This window comes from Neodiprion virginianus, chromosome 4 (assembly GCF_021901495.1).
Source record: "Neodiprion virginianus isolate iyNeoVirg1 chromosome 4, iyNeoVirg1.1, whole genome shotgun sequence".
Classification (NCBI taxonomy): domain Eukaryota; kingdom Metazoa; phylum Arthropoda; class Insecta; order Hymenoptera; family Diprionidae; genus Neodiprion; species Neodiprion virginianus.
Window position 1 is genome coordinate 37,722,720 of NC_060880.1, and position 11,316 is coordinate 37,734,035.

An 11,316-nucleotide genomic window follows, 5' to 3' on the forward strand; every position below is an offset into this window, starting at 1 on the left:
CTCGACAGAGGGACGCTCGGAGCAAGGTGTGGCCAGTGGAACACAGTGTTGGGAAAAGTATAAAAGAAACGAGGACTTGAGAGAAGAGAGACAGTGAGAAAGAGAGAGAGAGGGAGAGAGAGAGAGAGAGAGAGAGAGTGAGTGAGTGAGCGAGTGAGTGAGTGAGTGAGAGAGAGAGAGAGAGAGAGAGAAAAAACAGAACAGTGTAGAACTGGATGTGATGTAGAAGAAGAGAGGAAGAAACGAAGGAATCGGGGGGATAAAAAAAAAAAAGTAAAGAAAACTCATCCAAATTGAGTGAAAAATTGTTTGGTAGTCGGTTCAGCGATGTTGGAAGGTTTCGTGAGGTGAAACCACGAGTGTATTAAGTTAAAACGTTGATGATTCACGTTAAATAATTGTTGATCAATTAATTAATTGAAGCATAGTTGGGTTGCCCTGGCGTAACTCATTTAGTCGGTCAGTCAATCAGTCAGTCAGGTCAGTCAGTTCATCGTCAGCCAGCCACTACTTTACTCGCACACCGTCTGCCGCAGCATCAGTTTGTTTGATACCTGTACACCTACCAACATACCTGGAATAGTGATTGTACCCGTGTATACGAGTTTGTGAAGTAAGACGAATGAAGATTTAAAATAGTAAAAGAGAAGAATAAGAAGGAGAATAAAGAAGAGTAAAAAAAAAAAAGAGCCGCGTCTAAGGATATGTCCCCTTATTGTTTATTCGCAAACTACGCTACTGCAAATCGATAAATATCATTACGATAATCAAAAGATTTTTGACATGCATTTCCCAAGTGACTACTGTAAACATTCCAAACTTAACTTATATTTTTAATAGACGAATTCTGAATTGTTTGAAAATCAATAATTCGAGAAGAGGAGGGAAGAAGTTATGCCGAAAGTGAGGCCAATATGCTCCTTGTACATACTTCATCGAATTCACCCGTCGTATAAAATTTACGAACTGGGTATGATTGAGATGTGTTTTCAAATCGGTTGATCAATCTTCGCTTACACTTTACAAGTACTACTTCCGTAAAACAAATGTTGAAAAAAAGTGCCATTTTTTCGATACTATAATATTTTGTAATAAGTAATCAATTATCCATACCTGACGTAATTTCATATGCAATATTATTAATAAGTAAAAAAATGTTCTAATTTATAAACCATTTTCTAATAATAATAATAAGTAATACTGTCATCGTATTAAATCACACGAAGATGTACGAGATGTAACGAAATTATTATTTTTTACTTAACTTTACGTTCATAAATATATACATACATATTTTATCTATTACATTAAAAAAAAAAATAATAATAATACTAAAAAATCGAGATTATAAATTATAATTGATAATACAACTTCGTCAAGATTTTAATAATTCCAATATATTGTAAATTATAATTATATATTCTTAATAAGTGCCATACTAAAGTTTTAAAAATATTTTAAAAAGTATCCAAAAATATACGCGTATGCGTATTTGTTGTTGAAACGAAGTCGAAAGAAGTAAATAATACAAATCCACATACATGTTCTCTGTTATTGGAAAACGAGAAACTGAAAAATTTTAAACTAAAAAGTAAAAGTGAGAGAAAATCAAGGCAACAGCAGCAGCAGCATTGTCATCATCACCATTCCAAAATCTTTAATTTGGACCAAATTGTAATTTCTTCGACAAGAAGGCAGTTTTATTTTAAATTCTCTAGCAATACCAACTTTCCAATAATTCGCATTCTCTAACGAATAAGAAGACATCGACGAGTGGAGAAGCAATCGCTTGAGAAAAAAATAAAGGAAAAGAAAAAAATAATAAAAGTAACGACAGAAAAAGTGCAACGGTGTCCTCAGAATGCCGGGCGGAACAACGGAAGAGGGTCTGGTGAGCACGGAATGGCTTTTTAGCGAACTTCGTTCGCTAGGGGGGCCGAGTCGGCTACTTGTTTTGGACTGCAGAGCTCACTCAGAATTTGCCGAGGCACATATAAGGGGCTCTGTGCCACTGGCGATTCCTAGCATCATGCTGCGTCGCTTGGCTGCAGGTAAGGTGGATCTCCTGGCGACGATCAGGTGCCTCGATCTAAGGGCCAGAGTAGAAGTATTTTTGTACGGGGACAAGGAGAGCCGTGGGACTTTCATACTGATTGGAGATTCCACCGAGCCTGCTGGTCACCAGGGCGAGACGATCCAAGTTCTGACTCGGAGGCTTCGAAACAGCGGCGGCAGAGTAGCTAGTTTAATTGGTAAGCACGATAAGTGACGAGGAAAAATACTGCCTGCTTGTTCGCTTGCCTGCGGCGCCTTTCCTTCACAATTCTGACTAGAAAAGATAAATTATCTGACGGTTGCTGATAAAAGATGCTCTATTTTAACAAAGAAACAAACAAACCAAGTAACAATCAGATCTATATTGCAGACAGGTATTGGAACGTGCACCTGTAATATATTAAACATAGCACAGGGTGTTCTAGGGATAAATAATAACTACTTGTAACAATTTTTGAAATATGTTTTTTTTTTTTACAACGCAGACGTAGGAGAGAAAAACACCGCTTGTCATAGTTTTTGGATTATATTAATCAACTTAGAGCAACATTGAAAATTGAAATTTCATTACATTTGGTATAAATTTTTATTCGCTATTTTCAATTTTTTTTAATTTCATTAAAATTTGAGAATATTAAAATATTTTCTTTCATCTAACTATTTTTTTCCAAAGAGAACAAGTGAAATTCACTTTATGAATATTGTGGGCAGCGAATGGAAAGATATTTCTTATAGCCTGCGGTTTGTAAATTTCCTAGTAAGTTAAAGCCAGTAAGAGTAGATGAGATGGCAACTGAAATGGAAGTGAGACAGAGATAGAGGGTGAGAGAGAGGGAGTTCTGAATGAAATATTGATTTGTGTGCGGCTGGTACTATACAGGCCATCACTACATTTCTTGCCCTAGAACCAACTGCCTGACCCACATCTCTACACAATCATTTAATCACTGATAATATTGCATACTACGGTACTGTTGTTCGTCAATTGAAAATTTATGCCAATACAATACCTCGCGATAACGGAATACGTTCTTCAACTATTATTTATATTTTATTGAACCAATATTTTCTCTTATCTAAAATGCGTTAAAAATACTCGTTTTAATCAATTGTTAATCAGTGACTCATTAGATTTTTTGTAATTTTATTAACAACCGCAACAATGCTGGATGAATACTATCCAGAATGCGAAGGAGGATCTGTTGAAAAACATAAAGATTCCTCTCAATTTACCAGTTTTAATTACTCATTCGTTTTGTTGAATTTGGCAACTTTTTATACCATTCTTTTTGTTATTTATTCCAGGTGGTTTCGGAGCGTTCAGAGACAGATACCCTGAATGGTGCGAAGGGGGTCAGGCAAATGCCGAAGGACTAACTGGGCAAGATCCAAACGAGGGAGAACTTATGGGCCTTAGATCCCTTCGCATTTCAACCCCACCCACAACGAGAGCCTATTCCGATTCTGATAGCGACAGTACCTGTGACTCTGTCGGTGAGCATACAAAATAAAATCCCACCCTAACAAATTTTATTTCCAAGTATTAAACATATTAAATTTTACCAAGCGTTATTTTAAATTATTAATACGAGCACTCGAAAGAATCAGTGTGCCTCTTAAACTTTGGTTGATATCTATTCGTGTTACAGTTATTATTCCAGCTAAGTATTAAATTCCTGGTAGAAATAAAACTCTGAATAATAAGAATAATTTGAACTCTGAAATCAGATATATTTCAGACCAGCAGTTTCTTTGATTATAAACTCACTCTAAACAGGTCGATACCACGATATGTAACTATCTTCATATTTATTTGTTGATTGTTTAGTAGATATCGCAGTACTTGACAGGTTGAGGAGGTCTGTTGAGCTTACTCTTGAGAAGTTGTTTTACGAAGTGTCTTATCATGTGTATAATTAATAAGTATCAAGTTGAACACACAAGATTGCAAACTTACAAAATGTTTTATTCTCTATGTAGGGCCAGAGGAAGACAAAGACTTTCCAGTGGAAATACTACCGCACTTATATTTAGGAAATGCAGCCAACAGCGAAGACAGAGATGCCCTAGCTCGCCACAGAATACAATATATCCTGAACGTTACACCTGATTTACCAAATGTGTTTGAAGATGCTGGCTCTATCAAATACATGCAGATACCTATCAGCGATCACTGGAGTCAAAACTTGGCCAGCTTTTTTCCTCAGGCAATTCAGTTCATCGGTAAATCATTTTTACTTCGATCATTGGATATTTATAAACGTGTTTTCTATTTCGTATTTGAAAATTATGGGCTGTCTAAAAAAGTTGCATAACGGTAAAAAAGACAGAACTGACTTCAATTTGTTTACCAGTGTGTTTAATTGGATGTACTGTGTATTTTTTGAAGAGATCAAATTACTAAAGTCGCTCACAAACAATGCCAAAATTGGTGCAAACGGAAAACGTACGTAAACCCGCAAATATTATTATTTAATAATAATTAAAACCCGTATACCGCGGCCAACGGAAAACGTACGTAAACCCGCAAATATTATTATTTAATAATAATTAAAACCCGTATACCGCGGCCAACGGAAAACGTACGTAAACCCGCAAATATTATTATCTACTGTATTATTATTATTATTATTATTATTATTATTAAATTATAAGAATATTATTATTTACTGTATTATTATTATTATTATTATTATTATTATTATTATTGTTATTATTATTAAATAATAATATTTGCGGGTTTACGTACGTTTTCCGTTGGCCGCGGTATACGGGTTTTAATTTTCAGCTCAATTTCTAAGATTTAAGCATTTCTTAAACAGGATTTCCTGTTTAAGAAAGTCGCGGTGGTTAAATTGGGATTCTTATAAATAGAAACTTTCCCACGTGGCGGGCGAACTTACTCTAGACAATTAAACAACGGATATCCGGTTATGCTACAGCACCGTTTGAGAATGAGAGCCCCGTTGTATTTTTATGAAGTATTCAAATTCTATTCTAAATATTTTCATTGTTTACAGTACGAAATTCGCGTTGCGTAATGAAATACGTGCTCCGCAGGCCGCCGCAAAGTCCTTCAAACAGTTTCCTGGAGAAATTCCCGCAACTAATTAATATGCTTCATTAAAACGCGTCGATATTACAAACATTTCATAACTTCCTGTCGAATACAATTATAATGTGTAATCGACGAAATATTGGTCACAAGTTTGCTTTACGAACGCTTTACGTTGCCACCTCGTTTATAAGCCTCGATAACTCTCGTGATAATGATTTCTGATTTTTTTCCGTTTCTTTCCAGAGGAAGCAAGAAGTTCGGATAAAGGTGTACTGGTCCACTGTTTAGCCGGAGTATCACGTTCCGTAACAATAACGGTTGCCTACCTTATGCACAAGTGCAGCCTTAGCCTGAATGACGCTTTTAATTTAGTACGAAGCCGGAAGTCAAACGTAGCTCCGAATTTTCACTTCATGGAACAGTTGCACAGCTTTGAAATAGAGCTCAGGAATCGGGGGGATAGAAGTAAAGGCAACGACAGAAGGTGTATCGGCGCCTGCCGACCTGGAGGTCCTTGCAATTGTCCCGTACCTAGCTTTTTAAGTCCTATCGATCTAGGTCTTAGTCCTGATTCAGGTATTGAGTTTGATAGATGGGCGGCTAGTACGCCGGCAGAATGAGACGGGGCTGGGGGGACCCAATACAAATTCTAGGTCCCTCCCAGCTATTCATTCTGCCCAGCTCAGCCCAACGCGGCCACGTAATTGCTACGGGTACACGGCAAAAAGAACGAGGATAGTTTTATTATTTATTCAAAGACTATTTTATCTGAGAAGTTTGAAAGGGTCTTTAACAGTTGAAGATACTTTGATACGCTTCGTTTTAAATTTTTTTCATTTATCCGATAAAAACCAGAAGGAAAAAAATACCTTTATTCCGGAACGCCGTTTGGGTTGAAATTTGAAATTTAAATTTGATATTTCTTTTCTGTTCTTCCGCAATACGTGACTTGCAAACTTCGCGAAGCCTCGGTTACTTTATGATGATACATTGAACGAGTAAAGAAATCCTCGGGTAAAATCTTTATTCGGTATTCTTTTTTGGAGAGCATTCCCTACCCCTTTTCGTGCATAATTTGTCTCAATTTTACATTACGTGTACGGTGATATGCATGAAACAGAAAATTGGTTCAAACTGCTCTAGTGGTTTGCTAGTGTTAGATGAAAATAAAAAAAAAGATAAATCGAATAGTCAGATCAGTACGCATGTTGTTAAAAAGTTGTAACGGCTGCGTTAAAAACTGCTTTTTCTGGTTGTTGAAATATGCATTCGGTGGCCCAATGTACTTGGGATAATGATAATATACTAGTGAAAGAAAGTAAATAACTAATTAATTAATTAATTAATTAAGCAAATGAATGAATAATGAATATCGCAGTCTGAATCATCTGCACATTTTTGATTGATTGTTCGAACTTCAGAGCAGCAACATCACTTTTCTGCAATATCGTCCTACAGATCTCAAGAATATATTAAAAAATTATTTTTGTAAAAAAAACAAAAAAAAAAAAAAAAAAAAAAAAAGAAAAAAGCCAACACATTCACATTCCCGTCGCGAGCCTAAATCTACATGGCTGAAACAAACTATCTCAATATATAGTATGTATTTTTCATCGAACATAATTGAAATTAATATGAATATATACAGTGAATGTTATTTTTCATGTAACTAATTACAAAGTTAAGATGAACCGGCTCTTGATCACTCAAGACCGATCGTTTATCTGTTAAGGAAATATATATTTGACGTTACTATAATAACAATATTCTACTACTACACCGTTGTCTGTTGTATGTTTAATGGATTGAACGTCCGAAGAATTAAATCAAATATGTATATTACATAAATTATTATTTTATATTCGTCGTTGTACATATTTGAGCTCATTTTTATTTAGATATACAAGTTATCGTACCTCATGTGCGACTTTTGTTTTATCACTGTCACTATTACATGTCATCAATTTCTCTGTCACTCCAAATTTCCCCGTTAAACTATTCGGCATTTTATTCGAATTAAATAGAAAAATCATAGAAGCTTACAATGCTGACAATGTTGAATCAAATACTAAAAAAAACGTGATCTGCATTGAATTCAAGACATTACATGGGAAGTAAAGTTCACCGATAAATTAAAAACTACTCCCTGTGGGTCGCTTAGGAGAAAAGAAAAAAAAAAAAAAAAACTAGAAAAATTCTTGTATCAAAGGTCGCAATTATTGTCAAATTTGTTACCACACGCAGACGTAAGATTTTCTCCAGCAATGCTAGAGTTGTGGGACAATCATTAAATAATTTTTCGCCTCTTTCATTTAAAAGTGCTCTCGATAAATTTGAACACTGCTTTTATTCCAAATGATGCTAATTTTAATGGGTAACACGTAGCACATTCTACTACACACTGTACATATAATGGATGTAATTAATCAATATTCACACAGCAATTCAGTAAATAATGCAAAAATATCATGATAAATGAACATTACATAATTCATGCAGGTCTCGCGTGAACAAGAAACCGTCCCAATTCCACGAATTGGAGCCAAATCATTTCGAGAAGCTATGAATTTGTTGCCTAAAAATTTTATGTAGACTATTCGAGTAACTAGGTCTCTCATAACCAATTACGAAGAAATCGTGAGTTTAATTATTTTGAGAAATCCGAATTGACGAACGAATATTTTCTCCTTCAGTATTAAAAATACGAAAGTTTGACAGTAAGAATTCTTTACATAATTAGATCAATAATTTGCTTGGAACAATTAGAAAGTTTATTTTGTGCAGGGCTATTGGTCGAACATTCGGACATTGTCTTGATAACAGCCAGTGCACTTTCGCACTGTCGCACAGCTGTAATTAATTTATCACGATCCTCGGGGTCTGGTGTTGCTGCCAAAATTGTACCCAACCCAACGAGCCCTCTGAATATTGCTTCGGGCTCAGTCAAGAGCGGCAAAACGGCAAACATCACATTAAGTACCCTTGTTCTGCCAGGTGTATCGTCAAGTTTATTCAATGCCACTATTAGATTAAGCAGGTAACTCGCTATCGCAATCTGAAACAACAGTTGTAAATTGATTAATTGTAGGATTGAAAACATGTACGGATAGAAGCTCTAAGAACGTTGGCGCTGATCAAACCGTCCCGCATGTCAGAATAAATGTTGAAGTACCGGTTATACCTGGTTATGTTTACTTCCAAGAGACGAAAGGTCGAGTATCGTCTTGAGTAACTCGTCTTTATAATGTAGACCCAATGCTTCACCCTTACTATGGCAGAACATATTAGCTAGTACTCGAAAAGCTAGCATTTGATTAGCTGGAAGTGCGTCAGTTTTGATGTGCCGCCTCAGCACGGCCAACAATCCGTCATTGCATAGCTGCGAGTTAACATCTGGTCGAAGTACAGCCAGCCTTGCAAGGTCCAATGCTGGGAACACCAAGTTATTTGGCCAATTCAAAAATATTTTCAACATTTCAATTGGATCAGCTCCAACCTCGTCTCCGTTTTGACTGCACAATCGTTTTACAAATGGGTCTAAGCATTCCTCCGAAACTGTGTGAATGCCACTGTCAATCTTTTTGTTGAACTCTAGTAATTTTTCTGGAAATTTTAACAAATTATTTGTTGTATATTTTTAGTAGTAACAAAATTACTGGTATTTTATGTGCAAAAAATATGCAATCATTCATCACCAGTGATAGCTGGAACATTGGCTTGCTCCAATTTCAAATAGGTAGTATGCGGTATGTATGTCTGCGACACAGAACTACTGGAAGAGCTAGCCGACGGTGTTGGCACATTATTTGGTAATGTTCTTCCAGGAATTCCAGATCCTGGTATGTACCTATTTCCTCCTGTAAAAGGATCAGCGAACTGGGGTTCGGCGTTCAGAACTGGGGCAGACTGAGAATTATTTACAATGAAGTTTGCCACCTGCAAACAGGAAAATGTCATTGAAGGGTCTTTGTAAGCCATGTGCATAAGACATTTTGTTTGATAAAATTGATATCTTGCCTGTTCAAGAAATAGTTGACTAAGGTTATTATCATGAATAAACTTTTGGGCCGCACACCAAGGATCATCGCCATTATTGTAAGGCAACTTTAGAGGTGGAACACCGTCTTGAATGTCGACTGAGAAAACGTAGTCGTACTCCATACCATTATACAATTGTTTACCAGATGTGGCTGGACTACCACCAGAGGCACCCATCACATCTCCCACATGTTGCCACTGTTTGCTTGATTGCGACCAGCTGTAAGCCTTGACGGTATTTCCATCTCTTATCATTTTTGTCTGACCATCTCTTTGTCCAGGTTGATGTAGAGCTTTGGCATCTGGCAGACTGTGGGTCACCAAAAATCATCATTGTTAATGTTTTTGATCAAAATACATAAGATGTTAAAAATTTCGCACAATCATTCTAAAATTATGTCATTTTAGAACAAGTCAATGATGCGTAGGATTAAACGTACACCCTTTTCTTCCAGAAGTAATATTCAAAGATGAAAGAAAAATTTGACAAGAAACAGGGAAGAATACCTACTCACTAATCTTGATGCCACCCAACTCCTGCTCAGCATTAAGCTGGGTATTAGCGACGGCCTCGTCGTACTGTTGCAAAGTTGCAGCATCGGCATAACGTTCAGGTTTAGCAGAGAAAATTCTAACTAATCCATCGGAAGATCCAGTGACAATGTCTCCATTTGGCAAAATGTCAACTGACCATATGGACTGCGCAGGGAGTGTTAAAGTCTGTTGGATTTCAGCGTTGTGCCAAATCCTAACAGTCCTATCTTCTCCGGAAGTAACAACATGTGAACCGCCCAGCAGAAACGTCGATGCTATTCCATACACGTAGTTCGTGTGCCCACAGTAAGTGCCGAGGCAAGTCCCTAGGGATACACTCCAATGTCGAATGGTTGCGTCATTGGCACAGCTCAAAAACTCTTCGTCCTTGATCACGCATATTCCACGAACGCAATCTGTGTGTCCTGAGAACTTGTGGAGTATGGTGCCATTTCTCCGCCAGGCTATAACCAGCTTGTCAGCCGATCCTGAGACTATGACGCCATTGGCCAAATCTGCCACACACCAGACAGCTGCCGTGTGACTGGTCAGAGTCAGTTGTGGTGAATCCAGCTTGTTGATATGCCATAATTTTGCTGTAAGATCCCACGAACTGGATAGGAATGTTCCCTCCTCCTTACCTGCAGTCAAATTGCACACAGTGTTTTGGTGCGCCTTTATAGTGTGCAGCGGATTCTCTTCCCCAGGCAGGTAAATGCAGATATTGTTGTCGTTGCTCCCAGTAATTACAAAGCCATCCGGGAATTGTTCAGAGGGATTTATTACGCATACTGAACTCACAAAGTTGCTGTGACCCCTTAGCACTGCGGATTCCGTGTATCCGGCATTTAATCTGAAAGTTAATTATTGCGGAGGGTCAAGCATCATGAAAACCTGAGCAACGAAGCGAATTTCCGTTCACTAGTCAACTATGGAACAACGAAACGGGGAGCTTGCCAATGAAAAGAAAATCCCTCATTTACACGTTGCTTCGATCACAGGGACAATAATAATTCGTTGTGGAACATTCAAAGGAATATAGGTTATAGCTTCGACATACTCATTCGGCCTCCAAAGGCGAGCGGTTTTATCGCGCGAGACTGACACCAGACTTCCATCCTTAAATGCCGCTACAGCTCGCACATCAGAACTGTGACCAACTAACACGGAACTTAATTTATACGGTGCTTCTTCCATGATCTATCAAAATTGATTGTACGAACCACTATAAAACTGCATCTATCATCTACTGTCATCCACGCCTGTGTTCACGGGCGATGTAGTAACGCACATTGTCCGAAATTTTCATCAAATTCGTTGTCTTAGGTGTCCGCAACGCTCTGCTGGTGGCCGTGAGTCAAAACTTTAAAAAGGGCTGAAACTCTGAGTCAAATTTGATTTAATTAAACGTGAAATAAATAATTAACGTACTCCAACACGCGTGGAAAATATCATTATTTGTACGGTAGACTGCATAGCCTAGTTCGTTTTTTACAAGATGCGTTCATAATTATAGCACGTCGATTATTTATTTCACGCTTCAACCGAATTTGAGACGAATTTAAAAACTTCGAGAATTGCCCGATGTCTAGCTATTCATATCTAGCTGTAGCGTAAGTTCTCTACTTTTT

At 37.3% G+C, this 11,316-nt stretch overlaps 2 protein-coding genes and 1 long non-coding RNA gene across 4 annotated transcripts in view; 2 read left to right on the top strand and 1 right to left on the bottom strand.

Moving 5' to 3' along the window:
- Positions 1-11,316, top strand: part of LOC124304017 (uncharacterized) — a 234,903-nt gene that overhangs the window by 57,960 nt on the left and 165,627 nt on the right. The gene's annotated exons all lie outside the window — the stretch shown is intronic.
- LOC124303989 (dual specificity protein phosphatase Mpk3) lies at positions 1,446-5,834 on the top strand. Its single transcript, XM_046761894.1, has 4 exons — positions 1,446-2,252; positions 3,361-3,549; positions 4,036-4,278; positions 5,357-5,834. Exons 1-4 carry the CDS (start codon positions 1,862-1,864, stop codon positions 5,731-5,733), a joined length of 1,200 nt encoding a protein of 399 aa, XP_046617850.1. The 5' UTR covers positions 1,446-1,861; the 3' UTR covers positions 5,734-5,834.
- Positions 7,420-10,960, bottom strand: LOC124303974 (phospholipase A-2-activating protein). 2 transcript variants are annotated; one of them, XM_046761869.1, is made up of 7 exons: positions 10,909-10,960; positions 10,746-10,845; positions 9,663-10,538; positions 9,131-9,461; positions 8,809-9,049; positions 8,295-8,716; positions 7,420-8,168 (listed from the first exon to the last, which is right to left on the bottom strand). In XM_046761869.1, exons 1-7 carry the CDS (start codon positions 10,922-10,924, stop codon positions 7,842-7,844), a joined length of 2,313 nt encoding a protein of 770 aa, XP_046617825.1. In that variant the 5' UTR covers positions 10,925-10,960; the 3' UTR covers positions 7,420-7,841. The 2 variants fall into 2 exon arrangements, with proteins under 2 accessions (XP_046617825.1, XP_046617824.1); XM_046761868.1 differs by having other exon boundaries at positions 10,746-10,928.